Raw genomic sequence first — 22,633 nt, 5'->3', positions numbered from 1 at the left:
GTATGGACATTTTAACAATATTTTTCTAATCCGTGAGCCTGATATATCTTTCCATTTGTTTGTGTCATCTTCAGTTTCTTTTATCAGTGCTCTATAGTTTTCAGAGTATGGGTCTTTCACGTCCTTTGTTAAAGTTACTTCTAGGTATTTTATTCTTTTGGGGGTAATTGTAAATGGCATAGTTTTCTTAATTTCCCTTTCTGCTACTTCATTAATGAATAGAAATGTGACAGATTTCTATATATTGTGTCCTGCAACTTTACTGAATTCATTTATTACTTCCGATAGTTTTTTGGTGGAGTCCTTAAGGTTTTAGGTATAGTATCATGTCATCTGTTATAGTGACAGTTTTACCAGAATTAGACTTTTAAATGTTCTTTCTTGGTAGTTATGTTTAGAAATGTTTAATAAATTGTGTGTCTGTTATTTTGGGAACAGTTGCCTCTAAATATGGAATAAGTAAAATTGAAGAAAGCAGTTCCAAATGTTGCTTTGAACAGACATACTGTGTATTTTACTTGTTTTAATTTGACCATAGATACAATTTGAAGATTTTGAAATATCTAAAAAAATACAATTACATTTGCACTTATTGATAAAATTGATATATATTTACTTATTGGTATTTAGTTTCACATTATCAGAGTTTTCTCTGGAATAAGAGATTGATTCTTAGCTTCTGGAAACTAATCAGTGTATGTGGGTTACTGATAATGTTTCAAATACGAAATTTGGCATGGAATGACTTTGATTATGATAAATTCCCATTCCAACAATTGTTTTTCTTTTCTGTGGAAAAAGTACATGGAGCTTAGAAAGTTTGCTCTCAGAAATTAAATTTTTTGAATAAAATTATTGTAAAACTGAGATTATTCATTATAGTGGATCTGAGAGCTATGATTCGGAAAGCAAGCAAGGTCCATTTGGATAAAATACTGTCCTGCTGCTGTTGGCTCTCCACAAAGGGAAGCCCTTCGCAAGGTGTATTTTTGAACATCTGAAACAAAGCCACAGACATGTGCTTATAAACCCCCACCCCACACACATAAATTCTAGAGACTGGTCTGTGCTCTGTGGACCTTAGAGCCCCGTTCTTTTTTTTTTTTTTTAAAGATTTTATTTATTTATTTATAGGACAGAGAGAGAGACACAGCGAGAGAGGGAACACAAGCAGGGGAAGTGGGAGAGGGAGAAGCAGGCTTCCCGCCGAGCAGGGAGCCCAATGTGGGGCTTGATCCCAGGACTCTGGGATCATGACCTGAGCCGAAGGCAGACGCTTAACGACTGAGCCACCCAGGCGCCCCAGAGCCCCGCTCTTGAAGCTCTTACTTCTTATTCTTTTTTGCACTTTTTTATCAGTGTCCTATTAGTAAGCTTTGTAGTTAATTGTAGCAACTTTAAATGTGCTCTACAAAGTTACAAGGTCTTTCTCTGTTGCCATTAAAATTAACTAAGTATTGATGAAAGCCTTTGGAGGAAACTTTTGAAATATATTTTCTTTGCTCTTATTCTCAACTTTCAAATCTGTTTCTCACCTATGCTAATAATAACGATAAAGACTGCAGTTTGTGTACTTTGTGGATGCCTTAGTTAATCCTCAGAACAATCCTGTCATTTGTAAATGGGGAAACTGAAGCTGAAGAAGATGGAGTAACTCTCTCAAATGTATATACCTAGTAAGTGGTGAAGCAAAGATACAACTCCTAGAGTGTCTGATTCTGAAGGTTGAGCTCTTCACACCACGTTGGGGTACTGCTGTTTCTTCCATGCTGAATACTCTCTACCTCTTCTGCCTCACCCTGGAGATCCCTGGCTGCTAATTATCCTTGACTTCCACAATTGATGCAGTTTTAACCTGTGTAACCAATTTTTAAGTAGTCAGATTTTGTATTTATTCCTTTATTTGATACAATCTAAAGTTGAAATTCTCTTTTTCAGTGAGATGGGGATAGAAGGAAGAACCTTAGTATCTAGGAGATCAGCTTCTGGGCATTGCTGGTCAGATAGTTCAAAGTTCATGAGCATCCATTTATGCGTTCCAGCATTTCCATTGGGATTGTTTTATTGTGTCTGAGTTAAGATTTCCCTTCTTTGAAATTTTTCCCACAGTGGACTCCTCCAATATTAAGCATTTGTCCGTAGTTTTCCTTTTCTGTGGCTGTGCCTTGGTATCTCAGAGCTTTTTGTGACTAGTCACTTGCTTTGATTCTTGTTCAGAGTTACATTTCTTCTCAGAATATTTCTTTCTACCTTGAAAACCAGTTGTAGGTGGGTTTGGGACCGATGTGATGGAAGGTCAAGTGGAATAAAAGCAAAACCAAAGGAACAAGGAAATAGGAAAAAAAAAAAAATGCAGCCCTGTGTCATGGCACACGTGGCTTAAAGCTATAAAACAAAGCATAGTTGTGACCAAAGCTGGGATCAGATGTAGAATGGGTAGGTTAGGACCAGAAAAAAATTGTACATTTGGGAGGAGAAGGATTTAGAAGGGAGACCATAGCACTCTAAATTAAACCATTTCCATAAAAAATTTCTTAGGGTGGGATTTAATTAGTCTTCCTTTGTCTAAGTTTTGCTTTAGGATTTATCTGTAACTTCCTTAAAAAGTTTAATGTTGTCACAACTTTCCATGCTTGTAATAACTCAGTTTGGAACACTTTGAAAGCAGGAATGTGAAGTAAGTAACCTTTAAAGCTCTTTCTGGTTATGTCAGAGATATTTTAGAGTTGGCTGACTCTATTATAAAGGCAAATTTCCAGAAGGAGATGCACGTAATTAACTTTTGGATGGGAAATAAAGATACTTAGAGTGGAAAGTGACCATAAAATTAACCAAATACTGTCCTTTTGTAGCACATTGCTATTTTAATGGTTAAAAAAAAAAAAAAAACTAAATCCCTTGGGTTTCAGTAACTACCCCAAGAACTTACAAATAGCTTTGTAATTTTTTTCTTTTACTTTCTTGAATGTATGTCTTATCTCTCCACCTGGATTAGAAATTCTTCAAAGGCAAGTGTTCATGTCTTTTGTATTATTATATCACTCATAATGTCTAGTATTGTGGCCACTAAATAAATGTGTCGAGTGAATGACTTTCTCGTGGTGGTTCAGGATTTTTTGTTCTTGGGAATGTTCTTCAGTTTTCATGTACATTGCATATTCTGTTTCCTCCTATTTAATACTTATTTTGAAGTCATCTTTCCTAGTCTAGAACATCTTTCCACGCTAAATTTTACTCTTTTGTCTTTATTTCTTATTGCTTTGATTTGGCTTTTGTTGCTTCATAGGAAGAATAAAGTCTACTCTCAACTTTAAAGCCTTTTCTTTTTCCAACTTTTAATTGTGACAGTCTTCAAAATTCAAAAAAGTTGACAGAATAGTATAATGATCACCTGTATATCCATCTAGACCTCTAGAGCCAACAGTTGATTATATTTTTCCTATTTATTTTACGCATGTATGTGTTTATATTTTTAGGGATGAATGTCATGATGTCTGTTGCATACTTTTGCCGTTCATGAAACCACATGAACTCACTAGCAGTCTCATTTCCTTTCTCCTTCCAATTTTTAACATTTTTCTCTACTGCCATATTACAAGGATTTTGTTCATTAAAGCAGTTTTATTTATTTATTTATTTATTTATTTATTATTTTTGAGAAAGAGCATGTGCGCAGGTGGGTGGGGGGTGCAGAGGGAGAGGGAGAGAAAATCTCAAGCAGGCTCCACGCCCAGCACGGAGCCCAATGCTGGGCTCGATCTCACAACCCTGAGATCATGACCTGAGTGAGCTGAAACCAAGAGTCAGAAGCTTAACCGATTGAGCCACTCAGGTGTCCCTACAAGGATCTCATTCTTAAAATATTATTGAAATTTTCTTGTTTCAGTATAAGAGTTGATACTTAAAATATAGAGTATTATAAATGTAGCATATTGGGGCGCCTGGGTGGCTCAGTCGTTAAGCATCTGCCTTCGGTTCAGGTCATGGTCCCAGGGTCCTGGGATCGAGCCCCACATTGGGCTCCCTGCTCAGCGGGGAGCCTGCTTCTCCCTCTCCCACTCCCCCTGCTTGTGTTCCCTCTCTTGCTGTCTCTCTCTCTGTCAAATAAAGAAATAAAATCTTTGGAAAAAAAAATGTAGCATATTTACAAATATGTTGTAAATTGCTCTATTCTTTGTTAAATATATCATTAAATGTAATTTGCATTTCTTAGCATTTTGTGAGACAATAATTCTTAAATTTTCAGATTCTCACAATTTAAAGGAAGAATGAAAGTGCTACAGAAATAGCCAGGATGAATTGAATATCCAAGTGTGTTTTGATTAGTTCACTGAATAATAGAAAAAGGTCCATAACTTAGTGATGATATTTGTGATAGACTAACTTTCTTGTAAAAGTAAATGTGGAAAAGTGTCAGAAGAGACAAGAAGGAAGAGAAAAGTAGAGGACTGAGAGCAGCAGAAATTAGAAGTGATGGTAGTGGCACTTGAGTTTCCTCACTTTTTTTTTGAGTTAGCAGTCCAGCTTTTGAACTTACTTCCTTGTCTTAAAGTAGAGCAAGTAATCCCTAGCTCATAAGGTTATTATGAGAATTGTGCTTGATAATTATCATCTTCCCCTTCCCTAGACTAATAGCTAAGAAAAGAGTAATGAATTGGCATAAACAGTAGATCAGAAGGCTGTTGCCTTAGTGTCCTTTTATGGGAGCGGGCGGGTGGGGGGACCCTCAAGGTTATCCTCATACTGATAAATACTCAGATTCAGGAATGTCTGTTTTCTCTGAAATAGTAATAGTAGCAATGTTTATTTAATCATTTACCTTATAGTTATTGTGTACCAACTGTGGACCAGCTTCTATATTCTTATCTGTTTTATTATCACCTCACACATTTGTCACATTCAAAATTACTACTTGACCAAAAGCACATATTTATTGAGTAAATTTAGGATTTGAAATGAACTGAGCAGTCTGGTGCTATGCTGCCTCTAGACTGAATTTGTGTTCCCTACTTGTTTATGTGTTGTGTGTAAAAATTAATTTTGTTTTTAGGTGAAAGATTTATAAGAAGAATTGTTCTTTGGAGTTTGTTATTTTGGAAAAATTTGTGGGCAGCCCCTAATATAGACATCCTTATAAATCACAAAGCAAGGCTAAAACATATGCTTACTCACACGATTATTATTAGGAGTGGAATGTGAAGCTGCTTCACCAGATTAGGAAAAATTGACAGATGTGGTAAATTTAATGGGAATTAGATATTAAAGGAGAGAGAGAGGGAAAGTGTGTGGGGGGGAAGGGGCAGAGAGAGAGAGAGAGAGAGGGAGAAGCAGACTCCCCGCTGAGTGCAGAGCCCAACTCAGGGCTCCATCCCAGGACCCTGAGATCATGACTTGAGCCGAAATCAAGAGTCCATCGCTCAACTGACTAAGTCACCCAGGCGCCCCTAGCTCTAACCACATTTTAAGTGACAGATGGCCACATGTGTATTTGACAGTGCAGATAAGAATATGTCCATCATTGGGGCGCCTGGGTGGCTCAGTCGTTAAGCGTCTGCCTTCGGCTCAGGTCATGATCCCAGGGTCCTGGGATCGAGCCCTGCATCGGGCTCCCTGCTCCGCGGGAAGCCTGCTTCTCCCTCTCCCACTCCCCCTGCTTGTGTTCCCTCTCTCGCTGTGTCTCTCTCAGTCAAATAAATAAATAAAATCTTTAAAAAAAAAAAAATATGTCCATCATTGCTTACAGTTCTATTGGACATTCTTGCATAATAGTAAATACTTAGTACTTTGTACCAAGCACTGCTCTTGAATTTTCTCAAAAACACTCGAAGCAAGGGTTATTATTCCATTCTACAAAGGAAAAAAACTGAGTGAAGAAACTTACCCAAGATCACACAGCTAGTAAATGTCATAGTCAGGATTTAAACTCAGGTAACCTAGCTTCAAAATCTTTGTCCTTGATCACTTTGTACTGAACAAGGTTGAGAGAGTAAGAATAGGCTTAATTGTGGCACAGGGGATTTAACTTCTGTGGTGGAAATGTGGCTCTTAGAGATTTTTGAAACTTAAAACCTAGAAAGTTCCATAGAATATAATAGCTGTATTCCTTCCTAGAAAGAAATCTAGAGATGTGAACTGGATCATCTTTTTAGAAACCTTTCAATCTTCATGAAGATATATTAAATAGGGTGTTTAGATTCTGAAGTGTCTTCATAGCAGTGTTGACCCCTTATAATTAGTGAAAATTATTTTGGCAGAGTAAGCCATCAACTGGGAATTTTGCCTTCACAGCAGTTACTTATATTTGTGTTAATTATTCAAGCATTCTGTAATGCCTAAATGTCGTGTCTCATTATCTTTTTAGCTAAAATGACTAATGACAGAATATTTTATGCACAGAGACAGTTTAATTTTTTGTATATGTTTGAGGCAGTGTTACCATTGAGTAATTTCATTTGCTTACAATTTTAGGGATTGCACATGATACTGTTCTCACTACTGTATATAGAGGCTAGTGTCTTTTCTTACACTGTATATCAGGAATATTGGGTGAGCATTTATTTTAGCAGATGAGCAGTGTAGTTTAGGTATTCCCTATTCTGAATATCATTAAATTCATTTGTTTTTATTCATTTAACAAATATATAGCACTTCTTGTTTTAGTCACTGGAGTTTTTTATAAATGTTAACTCATTTAATCCTCATACCCTTCTCTCTCTCTCTCTCTCTCAAATAATAAATAAATAAGTAAATAAATGAATAAATAAATGTTGGGGGGAAAAAAAAAAGGAGTGGCCCCTGGGTGGCTCAGTCAGTTAAACTTCTGAATCTTGGTTTCAGCTCAGGTAATGATCTCATGGGTTGTGAGATTGATCCCTGCATGGGGCTCCGCACTCAGTGAGGAGTCTGCTTAAAGATTCTCTCCTGCCCCTCCCCTGCTCACACACACTCACCTCCTCTCTCTCTCTTTCTCTCTCAAATAAATAAATCTTAAAAAAAATTATTGGAGGTATTTGCAACTCTTAAAAATATTTTGTTGTAATTTAATTGCATATAAGTCTACTCAGTGAATGGATTTATAGGAGAAATGTTTAAATATCATAAAATTCTACATTTCAAACATGTCAAATTCTTTTTCAGTTCTAAGCATGACTTAAGGTTTGATCTCTATTTGTTTATATTCTAATTCTGTGTTTCTTCATCAGGCTGAAATAGAACTATTCGTGAACAGGCTTGATTCAGTGGAATCTGTTCTTCCTTATGAATATACGGCGTAAGTTTTTCAGCTTGGTTTTTATATAAAATTGTATTGACTCATCAGAATTTTGTACTTTTAAATATTTATTTTCTTCACAGTTATGGACGAATTCATATGTATTTTAAACATGTATAAGGCCTGGAAACATTTTTTAAGGGGTATTCATTATTTCCAAGGTAGAGTTAAAATGTGAAACGTGATCTTTTTTCAATACAGTAGAAGCACCAACTGAAACAATGGATTTCCTTTTTTATCTGAGTGGACAAAAAGGCATTGTGTTTTCTTTAAATTTTTTAATTATAAAAAACCCCACACAGTTTTAAATAAAATTCTTATATCCCACGTAATCCCCAGAAACAATTGCTTTGTTTTCTGCTCCTCCACACTTTTTCTCTGCATATTTTAATGTACCTAACCACATCTATACATTTTTGTTTTAAACAAAAAGTGGTTTTGCACTTTTTTCTCACTAGGTTTATTGTGGGCATCTTTCCATGTTAATACACAGCTACAGTTACCTTAGTCTTTTTTGTAGCTGTTTATTCTTTCTTTTCTTTCTTTTTTTTTTTTTTTTTAAGATTTATTTATTTCTTTTAGAGAGAGCATGAGCATGAGCGGGAGGGGCAGAGGGAAAGGGAGAGAGAATCCCAAGCAGACTTTGTGCTGAGTGTGGAGCCGGACACGGGGCTTGATCCCACAACCCTGAGACCGGGACCTGAGCCAAAACCAAGAGTCAGACACTTAACCAACTGCGCCACCTAGGTGCCCCTCTTTTTTTTTTTAAAGTAAGCTATCACCCAGTGTGGGGCTTGAACTCAGGACCCTGAGGAGAGATCAAGAGTCTCATGCTCTACCAACTGAGCCTCTCCTTTAATATCTAATTCCCATTAAATTTACCACATCTGTCAATTTTTCCTAATCTGGTGCCCCTGTTTATTATTTCTTTGTAGAGATTGTGTAGAGTCATGTATGATTTGTTTCACTAATTCTTTGTCTATGAACGTTTGGTTATTTTCATTTTTTGATATTATGAAAAATGCTGCCTAAATTTGCTTTATTCATTTGACCACTATATACCATATTAAGTATAAAGCATAGTTCTTAAATTTTAGTTGGCTTCTAAGTTTCTGTGGTATCTAAAAGTTTTAAAAGAAAATAGGTGTTTTCTGTAGAGAAAAGCACACACCAAAAAGTAAGACTATCCTATAAGAATCCATATGCCTAAATATGTATAAGAAGAGAGTATAACATTCATGAATGCATGGACCATCATTTATGTAACTATTAGAGACATAAATGCTCTAGTTTTTGTTTCTTTTGTTTTGTTAAATAAATGTATCTCCTTATTCTTTGTGGCTATTCCTGGGAAAACTCAGTGATCTCTTACATCCAGTACATGGAAAGTCTTCATTTGAGGATTTCCCAGCCCTAGTTTTTTATTACCTGAGATTCATCTTTCTCTTAGTAATCTAATCTGTAGCCATCACTGCATGGGTCTCAAATACTCCCATATCATTCCAAAATGAACACAGAACTGTTCTTTAATCTTCTGTAGCAAAGCTGAAATTTGGCTGTAATGTTTAAAGAAAACTTTATTAAAATCTGGTTAATAACACAAGGGAATTACGGAGAAGCTTGCAACTGACTGATTATGGCTTCTCCACAGTTTCATGTTCTCTAGAGTCTGTCTCGCCGTGCTTCTCATGTTGGGATGTGTTGGCCAGTGTATTGGGATGAGGCAGAAACCCAGGAACTTTGACACATCTTCCTGAAATGTCATTATTATGTAAAACTTTGGATTAGGAAGTTACAACAAAAGGAGATAAGTTAGCAAAATTCACTTGAAAAATAAGGATGTAAATAATTTTTTCATTGGAATGAACAAAAATAATGTGTCAATTTTTTAAATTCTATAATTTACATCTTCAAAAAGATAGTTAGACATCAAAGTATTCTCAGGCCTAATTTTCTGATGTTTTGGTTTTTTGGGGGGGAAATGTACATGGGACTTGGAGTGTAACTTTCTTATTCTTTGACTAGAGCTACTGGAATATCAGTACTTAATCTGCCCTCTAGATTGGCTAGGAGTTTGATATTTCATTGTTTCCTTTTATGTGTAAAAGCTTAAATACTCTTCCCCCTCCCCCCCCCCCCAGGTTTGATTTTTGCCAAGCATCAGAAGGAAAACGCCCATCTGAAAATCTTGGTCAGGTATTATTCGGGGAAAGAATTGAACCTTCACCATATAAGGTTTGTATTCAGTGTTATATAGAAGTTATTTAGTTGCTTCTTTCTCTTTCTTTCATTCCTTTGTTTTTTCTTTCTTTTTTTTTTTTTCCCTTCTTTTTTTCCTACAGAAAAGCCTGAGATAACTTAGCTCTCATAGCTAAGGAGGATTTCATTTCTCTTTTACCTCTGGAAATAATTTTTTAAACTCATAGTTTGGAAGGATCCCTCTCCTCACGATATGTCATGGATAAGTTTGTCTTAATGCACATTCATATACCAGTATTATAAATGATAAGAATAGTACTCCAACACCCTACCTCACCTTCAGAGGGACCAGAAACCTATCCTTCAGTCATGAAAAGTGGCCCAGCAGCTCCTCATTTACTTCCCCCCTTTGGGAACAGTATTCATACGTATTATATATATTGCCTCTTAGCAAATACAGCACTACTTGGGCTCCCCCATTGGGTTTTGGGAAAGCTAACCTTTCTCTTTTGACCATTGAAAGTATATTTGGAATGTTCTCAGTACATTTTTAGGACATCAGTTCAACCAAATTCAGCACAATATGAGAGATTCTCTTCAATATATGTACTTCATCATCATCCAGAATTATTCTACCTTTTAAATCTCTTAACACTTAAGCCTGTTTTCCTTCCACATTGCACGGTCTCCTGTTCATTTTTTTTAATTAACATATAATGTATTATTTGTTTCAGGGGTACAGGTCTGCCCCTCTTCATTTTATATCTGCTCTCCTGCTACACAAAGAATAATACTCTCTTTTACAAAAATTAAACTTGTTTATAATAACAGTGTACCGCCATATAAAAACTTAAATGGTATAGAATAATATAAAGTGAAAAGCAAGACTATCTTTCCCCCAGTTTCACATCACAGTTTTTTGTTAATCTTTCCTGAAATTTTCCATGCACTTACAAGCACATATAAATAAAATTAGATTTACTTATTTATGGTTTAACATATTATTCTGCACTGTGCATTTTTCCTTTAACTCTGTACTTTGGGCATCTGTCTGCATGAACACATTTGTTTTAATCACTGTAACTTGACTCCCAAATTTTATTCCCCAGCCTAATCCTTCCCACAGAGTCTCATCCTTGTCTTCTGTGACTTAGACCCTATGGTTAGCTGCCTTCTCTGCTTTCTCACTAAACACTGCCATCTATTTTTCTTGGCACTTCATTGCACTGAGCATCTGTCCAGCAAATCCGCACACCTAGAGTGGTCCCACTACCCATCTTAGTCCCTCTAGCACTGTACTGCACTGTGAAGCACTGGGGAAAAGACACAGAGTTTGCTAGTTTAATCCACATAATTGTACAAGTTTACAGTTTTCAACCATAAGTCCTCTTAAAGTACTGCAATTTAAAATTTTCTACCCTAAAGATACCAGTAATTTAAAATTTTTTTCAAAGACGGGTGCCTGGGTGGCTCATTCGGTTAAGCATTTGCCTTGGGCTTAGGTCATGGTCCCACATTGGGCTCCCTGCAGGCAGTCTGCTTCTCTCTCTGACCCTCACCCTGCTTGTACTCTCTCTCTCTCTCTCTTGCTTTCTCTCTCTCTCCCTCGCTTTCTCTCTCGCTCGCTCTCACTCAAATAAATAAATAAAAACTTTAATTTTTTTTTTTTTTTTTATTTTCAAAGACCGATTTGAAGGCATATGGGATGAGGTTACTGGGGAGAAAAGGCACTCAAAGTGTATAGACATGGGTGTTACTGAACAGGGCAAACATATTAATTACCTATCATCTTAATTGTGTATCACTCCCTGATGTGATATTTTGAAAGATTACTTTGGAAGTTATTGCATTGCTTTTATAGGAGAGGGTGATTTTCAGGCAGATTTATTAAATTATACAATCAACTTAAGATATTCCTTTGGTGTCTCAGCCCCAACATTCTGTTCAGTGATGCCTTCACCTTGAGAAATGATGGAAGAGAAGAGTATCAATAACATCTTCAGTGAACTTGAGGGACAGCAGGAGTTTCTTGCAGTAGACAGCCCATAGCAGATTGCAGATAAACAGAGGGAAGACCAATAAAATATTCAAAGCCCTGGAGAAGTTTTGTCCCTTTGGGGTAGAATTTAAAGGCAAATTACTTCCATGGTAGGCTTCCATCCAGGGTATATTTATTTACAGGGAAAGACAGCCTTACTTATACAAAGGACCCTTCTTTTAGGGCTACTACTTTGCAGATTTAATTGTAAATCAGGAGTTGAGGTAAAATAGGAGGACAGGAGTGCTTCAAAATGAAGAAGGATGTACATCTCATATTTTCTATGAGTTTCCTAGAATTTTTTAAGATCAAGATTAAATCTTTAAGTCCCAACCTTAAAGTGACAGAGCAGGCATTTCTTAAGACCAAGGCATATAGGTAAACAGAAATATGGGGCTGAGAGATTAGATTTGTCCAAGCCAGCCATAAATGTACTGACCCATTTTTTTTTTTAAAAAAGGTTTTATTTATTAGAGAGAGTGAGAAACAGCATGAGAGGGGAGAGGGTCAGAGGGAGAAGCAGGCTCCCTGCTCAATGTGGGACTCGATCCCAGGACTCCAGGATCATGACCTGAGCCGAAGGCAGTCGCTTAACCAGCTGAGCCACCCAGGCACCCAGACCCATATTTTTCAGTATTGATTCAGTATTGATTCTTTGTCCTTTATTTTCACTGAATTTTGCCTTATTTTAGATCTGCAGTAAAAACAATAGAAAAACCAGAAACAAAACAAAACCCCAAAGCTGCTTTGCTATCTTTTATTTATGAATTCTGTTGAGGTCGGAAAAACAGCAGTGCCAGGTTGTGTGTGTTATGTGAAGCTGGAGCCACATTTCATCCCAAATCTAACCAATCATATTCATTCATTTACTCAGTTAACATGTTTGTGCCAGGCATTGTGGTAGGTGTGGCATACAGCAGAGACCAGAGACAAAAATCTCTGCCCTCGTGGATCTTATATTCTGATGAGGAGAAGGAAACAAAATGAATTACTAAAATACATAGTGTATCAGTTGCTGATGGAAAAACTATCAAAAAATAAATCAGGGAAGGTGGATGGAGAATTGGCAATTTTAAATGGGCCAGTGAAAGTCTTGCTGAGAAGGTGATATTTGAGCAAAAGACCTGAAGCAAGCAAGGGAGTGAGCCACGTGAATATCTGGGAAAATGTTCACTGTGAAGAAAGCAGCAAATGCAATGGTCTTAAGGTGTCAGCTTGCCTGGTGTGCTCAAGGTACAGAAAAAAGTTGGTGTGACTTGAGCAAATGAGCAAGATAGAGAATAGCAGGAAATGAGGGCAAAGAAGCAGTGGGACCAAATCACATAGTAACTCATAGGCCACTGTAAAGACTTTGGCCTGTATATCTGAGCAAGATGGTTAGCACTGAAGGGTTTTGAGTAGGTTTAGATTATAATAGGATCACTAACTAGGGCTCCTGTGTTGAGGATGGACCATGGGAGAAAGAGCAAGGAGAGAAGAGGGGAGACTGGTTAGGAGGATCTCAAAATCATTGAGATATGTATGACCTGAGAGTAGCTCAGACCATGGGGTAGACAGGTAGGTGTTGTGAAGTGGTCAAAATCTCAGAAACTGGTTACATTTTGAAGGTGAGGTAAGCGCAACAGAATTTGCTGAGGGATAGGATGTGGGGTGTGGGATGTGAACTTTCTGTTTTCTAGAATGGGACAGTCTCTGGGAAGAGCAGGTTTGGGGGGGAATGGGAAATTAGGCATCTAATTAAGGATGTGAAATAAACACTTGAATATATGTGTCTGGAATTTGGAGGAGGGGTTCAGGCTAGATCTATACCTTTGAGAATCATCATTAGTATATAAATGGTATTTAAAGCCAGGAATTGATGAGATCCCCAAGGGGAAGTGGGTATAGATAATGTAAGAGAAGGATTCCAAGGATTGAGCCTTGGGGCACTTGGTGTTACTAGGTCACAAGATGAAGATTCAGAAAAGGAGACTACCTCAAAGTTGGGAGGATTACATGAGTTAATAAATGTTTATTATTATGATTAAACATCCTCTCTAGTTTTGCTATTTTCCTTCACAATTGAACACACAGTTGACTTGCCTAAACCCAGTAAGCATTGGATTGATTTGCCACTCTCCATATAACTAGTAATGTCTATCTCTGCTTAATTTAAATTTGACACCTATCCCTCTGATTCCTTAGTATGTGTACTTTTTTTTTCATTTTCCTCTCTTTAAAAAGGTACTTACAAGATGCATGTAAGGTTAAGAATATTAAATAATTGTACAGACATTGCTACATTTACAGAAGTAGCAATGCACCAAAACTAAACTCTTGGCTGACAGGTGGCAGCAGTGGTCTACCCTTAAAGCATTTGCTTGTCAGCTGATGCACAGAAACCTGTTTAGGTGTTTTAATAATGTACAAAACAATGGACTACTTAAAAGTGAAACATATGCAAGTTTTTTTTAACCACCTGTAATAAAGTTTGAGTGTATGGAATGGTATACAATTATGGACTATAGTTAGTTTATAAAGTAAATTATAGCCTTTAGAAAACTAGGAAATACATTTTTAAAATGAAGCCGTAAATGGATCCTAATAAAGTAAACTTATATTATGAATACCATTATTTTTACACACATGAAATAAGTCCTAGACTCCAAAATTGGAGGAATCCTTAGTTTTTTAACTTTTAAATTATCCATTACTATTTGTTTCAGTTTTATTATTAAATAAAATCCTGAAAATTGACAGCCTTTTCAAATGTGAGTAAAAAGAATCATGTTTACCCTGATTTTTAGACATCCAAGTCTGACTTTTTCTTGTATCATCATAGTCTGTTACTGCTGAATCTCTCTTACCTGGCACAAGGGGGCACTTAATAAATATCCATCAAATGAATATATGGACATAGAAACTTGTCTGCTTATTACTAGAAAGACTGATGTTCCATTTTGTTCTGCATGTAGTTTTTTTCCCCTTCTCGGATTCAGTTACATTTAAAAGGTGGGTGGATTGAAATTACCAAAAATAAAAATAAAAACTATTACTTATCAAAAGAAAAATTGATTTAAATTTTTAGAGAAACAGTAAGATTAAAATTTAAATGTGATTGAGCGATGAGAAATTTAAAAATATTATCAATATTAATGCATTGAAGTAACTTAAGGAGACTAGTACTTTTACTCATGGCATAAGTGTGAAGGACCTAGATATTTTTTAATTTGCTTTTCACTTTATTTTAATACAGTTTACATTTAATAAGGAGGAGACCTGCAAGCTTGTCTGTACAAAAACATACCATACAGAGAAAGCTGAAGACAAACAAAAGTTAGAATTCTTGAAAAAAAGCATGTTACTGAATTATCAACATCACTGGTAAGACATGGAGATTTTAGACTTTTGTTATTTTCCTTTCCTAGATGCCACCTGTTTCATTGAATGTATAAATTACTTCATTAACTCTATAAAACATAGCAAATCAGTTGATTTCCCTTTTTGTTGCTAGTAATAGCATGAAGTATGACTTCCACTTGCCAAGGATTACTAAGGTTGATGGCTTACAATATCATCTCTTAACTGCTTAGATTACTGTAATATTTGGTACTTCTTTTGGTACATAGACGTGGTACGTAGGGCACCCTTCTTTTTCATATGTAGTTAACAAGAGCATATTTATGCTTTGAGAAAAGGACCTGGATCGGTCATCTAGAAAAATACTGTTATTTTATACTTGTAGGCCATGAAAGAGACCATGGGAAAACAAACTTAAACTATGTTTGATGTTTGATAAATAGCATCTACTGCAAATAAAACACTTGAATTTTGAGTAACCTGTTTTAATTTTACACACATGGTGTTACACTAACTAGGTCTTTACCAGTTTGTGTTGTAATCAAAAAGCATGTAAACCTATTTTATTTTTGCTTCTAAAGTAGTATTGACTCAAAAAAATAAAAGTAGTATTGAGTCATTATACAGAATTCAAATGTGGAATATTTAGAAAAGGGTCTAAGGAGCCAACTTTTCAAGTGTAATCATTATTATTCTTCCAGATAATTTTGCTGACAAATGCCTTTATTCTATGTGGAGTCCTAACTTACAAATGTTTTGCCTCTTCAAAAAAGTATAAGGTGTTGGAGGTAGTGAACAGAAAGACTGTCTTCATGTACTCTTGAATGTTTGTCCTATCAGTATCTCAGATTGACTCATTTGCCCACACTGAGGGAGGTTAGGAAACATTGATCTCAGTTTGACATGCCCAGATCCTATGGTTCAAAACTATGCTTGGAGCCTATCATTCTGTCCCTTCCCCTTCCATACACACAGAACAAAAAAGTCCTAGGGAGGGGCAGCCTTGGGTCACTTACCCATCCACGAACTAGTCTGTGATTAGGGGGATTTACTCTGATTGGCCAGATGGGTAGAATCTGGTTCAGTCTGCTAAACCATATAGGAACAGGTTTCTCATAGCAGGGCACTGTTAGAATAAGGAAGGAAACTTGCCTGATTACACTTGTGTCATCTTCTTCCTCATGTGACCCTCAGTGTAAATAGGAACTTGAAATCTCCTCATTTCTTTGGTTTCTAGTAAGCCAAGAGCTTTTTTCTTCTAGGCTACTGTGAGAATACCATGTAATTGCTGAATCAGTATAACTTGGGGTACATTTGTTTATTCATAAATAATTGGTGCTTTTTCTTTGCTTCAGATTGTTCTTTAACGGTCTTCAAAATGATACCTAAGGCTCAGTTCTTAAATAGTTTCATGTTAGCCCCATCCACCCCCATTTACTCTAACAGCTACTCATTTGTTGGTGGAATGAAAGAACGGCTCTTCAGGCCTACAGGTTATTTTTAGCTATTTCTTCTACCCTCTGTTCTTAGAATACTGTTTAGAGGCTTGCTCCTAAAGGTACTAGAAAACACCTCCCCTTCAGTAGTTTCCTCACGGTAAAGTATTTAGAAATATTTTTAGCTGATTCATGACACAATTAATATAGGTACTATTTTGATGCCAAAATGCATATAATAACAAGAATAAATCATTTAAAATAGTTTATGAAGTTAGAAAGCATTTGATAATGAAATTGACTCAATAATTTGTGATGGGTGTGAAACTATATTCTGCCTAAAAAACTTGAAACTTGCTGGGGTTTTCCCCATGACATTTTTAACCGTATTACCTTTCAAATGATTAGAGTGACTGAATATTAGCTAATGCAGCAACCCATTATAGAGAACAGTTAATTAAGAATAGTTAATTTTCTCATCTAAATTAATGAATACTTGAAATTCTTATTTGGAATGTTAGAATACAATTTGAGGATCTTCTTGGCTTACTCTGTCAATAACCTAAGCTACTTCTTGATTTTTGAGAATGACTAATGTTTTGATCTTAGCGCCAGACACTTGAATTCCTTTCAACTCTACTCTGCATGGTTTGTAACTATACATCTTGCCAAGTTTCTAGATGTTCTGACATTTCATTTATAAAAGTAGTATTATAAAGCTAGTTACCACAGTATTTAAATTTTTTAGGTTCATAGCTTATTGGACAGAGAGGGGTCTTTGAAGATATTTTAGTCAAGTGGGTTCCAATCCTGGATCCCAGCAAGCTAGCGGTGGGGGGGGGGGGGGGAATGATATGCTGTTTTCAAAAATTCGAAATCCTAGCAGTGTAAATGTACACTTGTTAAAACTACAGAGAGTAACTTAAATGCCAAGTTTCTTTGCTTTTGGCTACAATTTTCTGAATGCATTGTGGTAACATGGGTTATTCCATTCTGATCAGAAACTCTGGGAATTTAATTTATTGGGGAAATGAGTTATAAATAGATGAGATTTCATTAATAGAAGTGTTTCAAATGGAGTCCATGGAAGGTAGAGGAAAATAATGGAAAGGAATCCTTGATGGTTAAAAAAAAAAACGGGGCCATTCAACCTTTATCCTTTTGAGTCCTTTTTTTTTCACTGTATCAGATAGAAAATAAGATTTTTAGCATTTTTGGTGTTGTATATTCAAATAACTAACTCGCTAACTTACAAAATTTAAAGAATTTAATTTTTATTTACTCAACTTATTAGCAAGGGAGTAATTGAAAATTATATTCTTTAAATTTTCTTATATTTATTTCCAAGTGTTTGGGGTTTTTTTGTCTGTTTGTTTTGTTTTGTTTTGTTTTTTAATGCTTCCTATTGCCAGGAAAAGGTTATTGTGTCAAGGCATCATATAAATGATAAGCTTAGGATGCTTGCTTTTAAAAAGTCTAAATTGCTCCTTAATTTCTCATTTTGTAACTAGCACTATAATTTTTATGTAGTACTTTCTCTACTATGATAGTTTAAAGGTATTATAATTAATATATTGCTAGTATATATTCATTGATTGAACTTCATTCTCTAAAAAATTAAAGCAATTAACTGATTGTTTAAGCCTCTAAAAAATCTGAATTATTTATTTTATGTAGCATTGCTTTATGCTTCTAATATTTTATAGCCTTTTTCATGGGAACTACTGGCCTGCTGGTTATAATAATAAGCAACTTAATAGTGTAGGTGATTCTAAAATTTGGTATATTGGGTACTATTAAATAGCATTTAAATGTGACGAGACATGTTTTATTAGGTCATTAATGTATACCTTGGGTGCATATAGAATCATAATTTTACTTCCTAAGGCATACATTAATTAACAAATAAAACATGCCCTGGAGTGTTGTCTTATGACTGTAATATAGCTAGTATATTTTAGTAATTTTTTTAATTTGTATCCTGTAGTGTGCTCTTGGCATAGGGGACCACATGCCCAGACTTTAATGTAGTTAGACAATGCTACACAACCTTATTCTTTACTTATTCTTTATTTTTATCCCTTAAGTTCTTTTTCACTATAGAACTTTTAAATTTTGTTTCTCTAGTTTTATAGCAACATTTCTTTTAGACAAAAGTTGGATTTACACAGCTTTAATAGATAATACTATAATTTTCACTCTTTTCACCTGGCCCTTAAGTTAAATATTTTCCCATCTTGCAGTTATGTTCCTCTCCTTTTTATTGAATTACCAAGTAATAAAGGACATTTGCTTCTATACTGTTCCATCAGATTATTCCCAAGGAACTAGATACATTGCTTTGCACCTGACTTAGAGCTTTGAGTATTTTGCTAAAGGTAAACTATACTTATGTATCTAGATAATGATATTGTTAAATTAGCAACTGCAGTAAATTAATTTATAAAATTCCCTTTCCTATATACATTTATAGTTTCAAAGAAGCTATAAAATTTTTTTCTTCACTGTAGTGTATCAAATATTGACATAATGCTGTTGCTTATGAAATATACCACATCTTATCAAAATTCTTTTATTGTAGTTTTGACATCTTAAGGTATTTATAGACATTTAAATTTTATGAAGTGGTAACACAGCTTTGGGCACTATTTCTTAGTCATGTTCAACGATTTCTAACTTGACTTATTTCTGTGCATAGGATTGTGGATAATATGCCTGTAACATGGTGTTATGATGTTGAAGATGGTCAGAGGTTCTGTAATCCTGGATTTCCCATTGGCTGTTATATTACAGATAAAGGCCATGCAAAAGATGCCTGTGTTATTAATGTAAGTTCATGAAAAACTCTGTGCTACTTTTTTTAAAAATGGTTTTTTGGTATGGAAGGATTCAGTCTTTACCTGGACAAAATTTGTTATAGTCATTGGATGAGTATAATTCAGATGTTCTGAAGCACAACTACTTAGACCTTAAATGTAGGCCAGATTAACAATGTATAAATTTAATTCTAGAACTAAAATAATTCGGATTTAGTTCAGTATTCACTGAAAGTGTCTGTTATGTGCTAAGCACTATGCTAAGGGCTGGGACTTTGTATGTTCTGACTCTTAAAAGTTAGACTCATAAATCTTACATATATATTTTTAAAAGTAGATTAGTGGAGTACCAGAAAGACCTCATTATAAGTTCATGAAGTTTGTATTACAAATTTAAGTCCATAAAATATTATATTGCAGAAGTTTGGTATTACACCTATTTTTTTAAAAGGTAAATGCCTTTATGGCCATTCTTTTATATTTAAAAATGATAGTAAAGTGAAGATGTTAATAATAGAAAGTATTAAAATTATTGGGAATATATATTAAATGTTGTGTAATCAGGTCAATCAAGTTTAATCTCTTAATTAATATGACTTGATGGTAGAAGTTAGCATAAGCTTGATCATGAAACTGGTTACATTGGCTAATGCTTCTGGGACAGTTGACCAGAAACACTTAAATAATTTAAGTTATTGGTTTAGTCTGGTTATAAAACTTCCAAGGAGGGAAAGTGTTGAAATGTGTAAGATCTAGCATGCTCATAACATGTAATATTTTAAAATTTATTTTGTTAGTTTTATCGTAAGTGGAAAGATAGAAAATATTTGATACACATCTTTTTAACAGGTACCTACTTTTATGTAAGAATTAAGGCATTAAAGAAACCTAATTTGTACTCTGCCAATTAGTTGTGGCTTATAGAGAGTTTAAGCTTAAAACATAAAGGTTTTTTTTATGGGGAAGGATTAAAACTCTGTCTAAGCTCAAATTTTCCTCCTTGTTGTGCCTCATTTTAAAGTTTTGTTTTGACTCTTGTATAGCCAGTTTTCTACCTTTAAGTTCTGTTCCATAGTCAGAATTCCATGAAAGAGATACGTTTTACATCTTCAACCACGTTGACATCAAAATATACTATCATGTTGTTGAAACTGGGTCCATGGGAGCAAGATTAGTGGCTGCCAAACTTGAACCAAAAAGGTAACTATACAAAACAGGTAAATAAATGTGGGGGTGCCTGTCTGGTTCAGCCGGAAGAGCACGTGGCTCTTGATCTTGAGGTTGGGAGTTGGAACCCCACATTGGGTATAGAGGTTACTTAAAGGGGGGCACATGGCTGGCTTTGTCAGTGGAGCACGCAACTCTTGATCTCAGGGGCATGAGTTCAAACCCCATTTTGGGCATACAGCTTACTTAAAAAAATAAAATGAAAAGAAATAAAAAGAAATTAAAAAGTAAGTAAATGCGAGTAAAATTATTCCCAAAGAATAAATATTTGGGGCCTAATTAACTTTTTCTTTAATCAGTATTCTGACATATAATCTGGCATTTCAGGATTGATTTTACTAAAACTCTCTTTGGTGTGATTGATTATTGTGTTGTGGGTTGTCCAGAGAAATCATACAGATATTTTTTTTCCTGTTAAGGTAAGTGGTCAAGCCAAAGTGCCTTTTTGTTTTGTTTTTTAATCAGGAAGTTTTGACACCTTTGCTGTGTCAGCTTGGAGTGGAGAATGTGAGTGGTTGGGACAGTGTTTTCTTTTATAGTGGAAAAGCATTGCCTCTAATATTTTGCAACTTGACCTCTCATTAGAGGCCCAAATGAGCTGATTTTTTTTTTTTTTAAGATTTCATTTTTTTAAGTAATCTCTATACCCAACATGGGGCTTGAACTTAGAACCCTGAGATCAAGAGTCCCACACTCATCTGACTGAGCCAGCCGGGTGCCCCCTCAAATGCGCTGATGAGTGCTATCATTTCTAAAATCTCCACGCACTGTTAGATGCCATTGTGTGAGAAGTCACTGAAAGAGCATTTCTTCCAGTTGTCAGTATTTTTAGTATGAAAGTACTTGTCTTTTTTTGATTGAGTATTCCATTTTTTTTTTTCATGTTTCCCCACACCCCCCTCCACCTCACCATTGAATTAGCCTTTTTCCCATGCCACTGCTGGTAAAGAAATGCATGCCGGGGTGCCCGTGCGGTTCAGTTGGTTGAGCCTGGGACTCTTGATTTCGGCTCAAGTCATGGTCTCAGGGTCGTAGGCTCCATGATCAGCGCTGAGTCTGCTTGAGATTCTTTCTCTCCCCCTCCTCCTCATCCTGCTCTCACGTGCACAATGTCTCTCAAAATAAAATAAATAAAATCTTTAAAAAAAAAAAATCCGTCTCTCTCTGCCCCTCCCCCCGTCTCATGTATGCACTCTCAAAAAAAAAAAAAAAAATGCATGCCATTATAAGATGGCAGTTAATTTAAACTCCCTCAGTGTTTGTTTTTGTTTTTTTAAGATACTTACTTTGGAAAATGTATTTCAGAGAGAGCCCACGCTCGTGAGATGGGGGAGGGGCAGAGGGAGAGGGAGACAGACTCCATGCTGAGCAGGGAGCCAGATGTAGGGCTTGATCCCAGGACCCTAACATCATGACGAGCTGAAATCAAGAGTTGGACGCTTAACCAACTGAGCCACCCAGATGCCCCTTTTTTTAAAAGATATTTAATGCTCTTCAAGTATAGTGCTTTCAAAAGTTTGTTTCTAATTTTGAATAATAATTTCTTACACATACCTATAACTAAGTCCATTATTTATATGAAGTAAATATTTGTACTATTAAATGTGACAGGAATAATTTTGCCTTTGACTATAGTAGCACTGTAAAATATATAGAGTCTCTAGTCTTTACCCCATTTTTAAAAACTACTTTATCAGCATCTTGCCAAAATGTTTCCTCCACAGCTTCAAGCATACCCATATAGATAAACCGGACTGCTCTGGACCCCCCATGGATATAAGTAACAAGGCTTCTGGGGAGATCAAAATTGCCTATACTTACTCTGTTAGCTTCCAGGTGAGTTTGTTTTTATCTCTAGTATAACTCAGAAATTGATTTTAAATTCATACTACTTAAACTAATTAAAAATATTAATGATTAACCTTGTCACATAGATAAGCTTTTAGTGAGCTGATTTGGAATAGTTTGTCAGTGCACCAGGCAACATAATCACACTCAAAACTAAGTCTCCATTTAAATGAGAAGTATAGTAAGTTGGAGAATTGAACCTGATTAAATGTTAAGTCATAAGAGATACATAAAAGACAAAATGTAGAAAATAGGCATAGATAATGGTATGAAAATGTCAAAGAATTATGTAACAAGCATTTGGGAAAGCAACATTCTTTTAAAGTCTGAATTAGTATAAACTTTAATGGAGTGTTCCCTGATAGTAGATGATTTATATAGGTTCTTAGGGAATTCAAGGGAGTGTTTTCATTAGTGGAGAAGTTTCTTAGGAGGAAAGTACAAGTTCACTTTATGAGAA

The 22,633-nt window shown here is 35.5% G+C and overlaps 1 protein-coding gene across 1 annotated transcript in view; it reads left to right on the top strand.

Moving 5' to 3' along the window:
* Positions 1 to 22,633, top strand: part of TM9SF2 (transmembrane 9 superfamily member 2) — a 58,171-nt gene that overhangs the window by 5,779 nt on the left and 29,759 nt on the right. The window contains exons 2-7 of the mRNA XM_036122427.2: positions 7,203 to 7,270; positions 9,412 to 9,505; positions 14,743 to 14,870; positions 18,981 to 19,110; positions 20,174 to 20,298; positions 22,050 to 22,161. Coding sequence (XP_035978320.1) covers positions 7,203 to 7,270; positions 9,412 to 9,505; positions 14,743 to 14,870; positions 18,981 to 19,110; positions 20,174 to 20,298; positions 22,050 to 22,161 — 657 coding nt within the window. The remainder of the gene's footprint in view (positions 1 to 7,202; positions 7,271 to 9,411; positions 9,506 to 14,742; positions 14,871 to 18,980; positions 19,111 to 20,173; positions 20,299 to 22,049; positions 22,162 to 22,633) is intronic.

This window comes from Halichoerus grypus, chromosome 4 (genome assembly GCF_964656455.1).
Source record: "Halichoerus grypus chromosome 4, mHalGry1.hap1.1, whole genome shotgun sequence".
NCBI classification, from domain to species: domain Eukaryota; kingdom Metazoa; phylum Chordata; class Mammalia; order Carnivora; family Phocidae; genus Halichoerus; species Halichoerus grypus.
The sequence above is the reverse complement of the archived record's forward strand: the minus strand, read 5'-3'. Positions and strand labels throughout refer to the sequence as shown.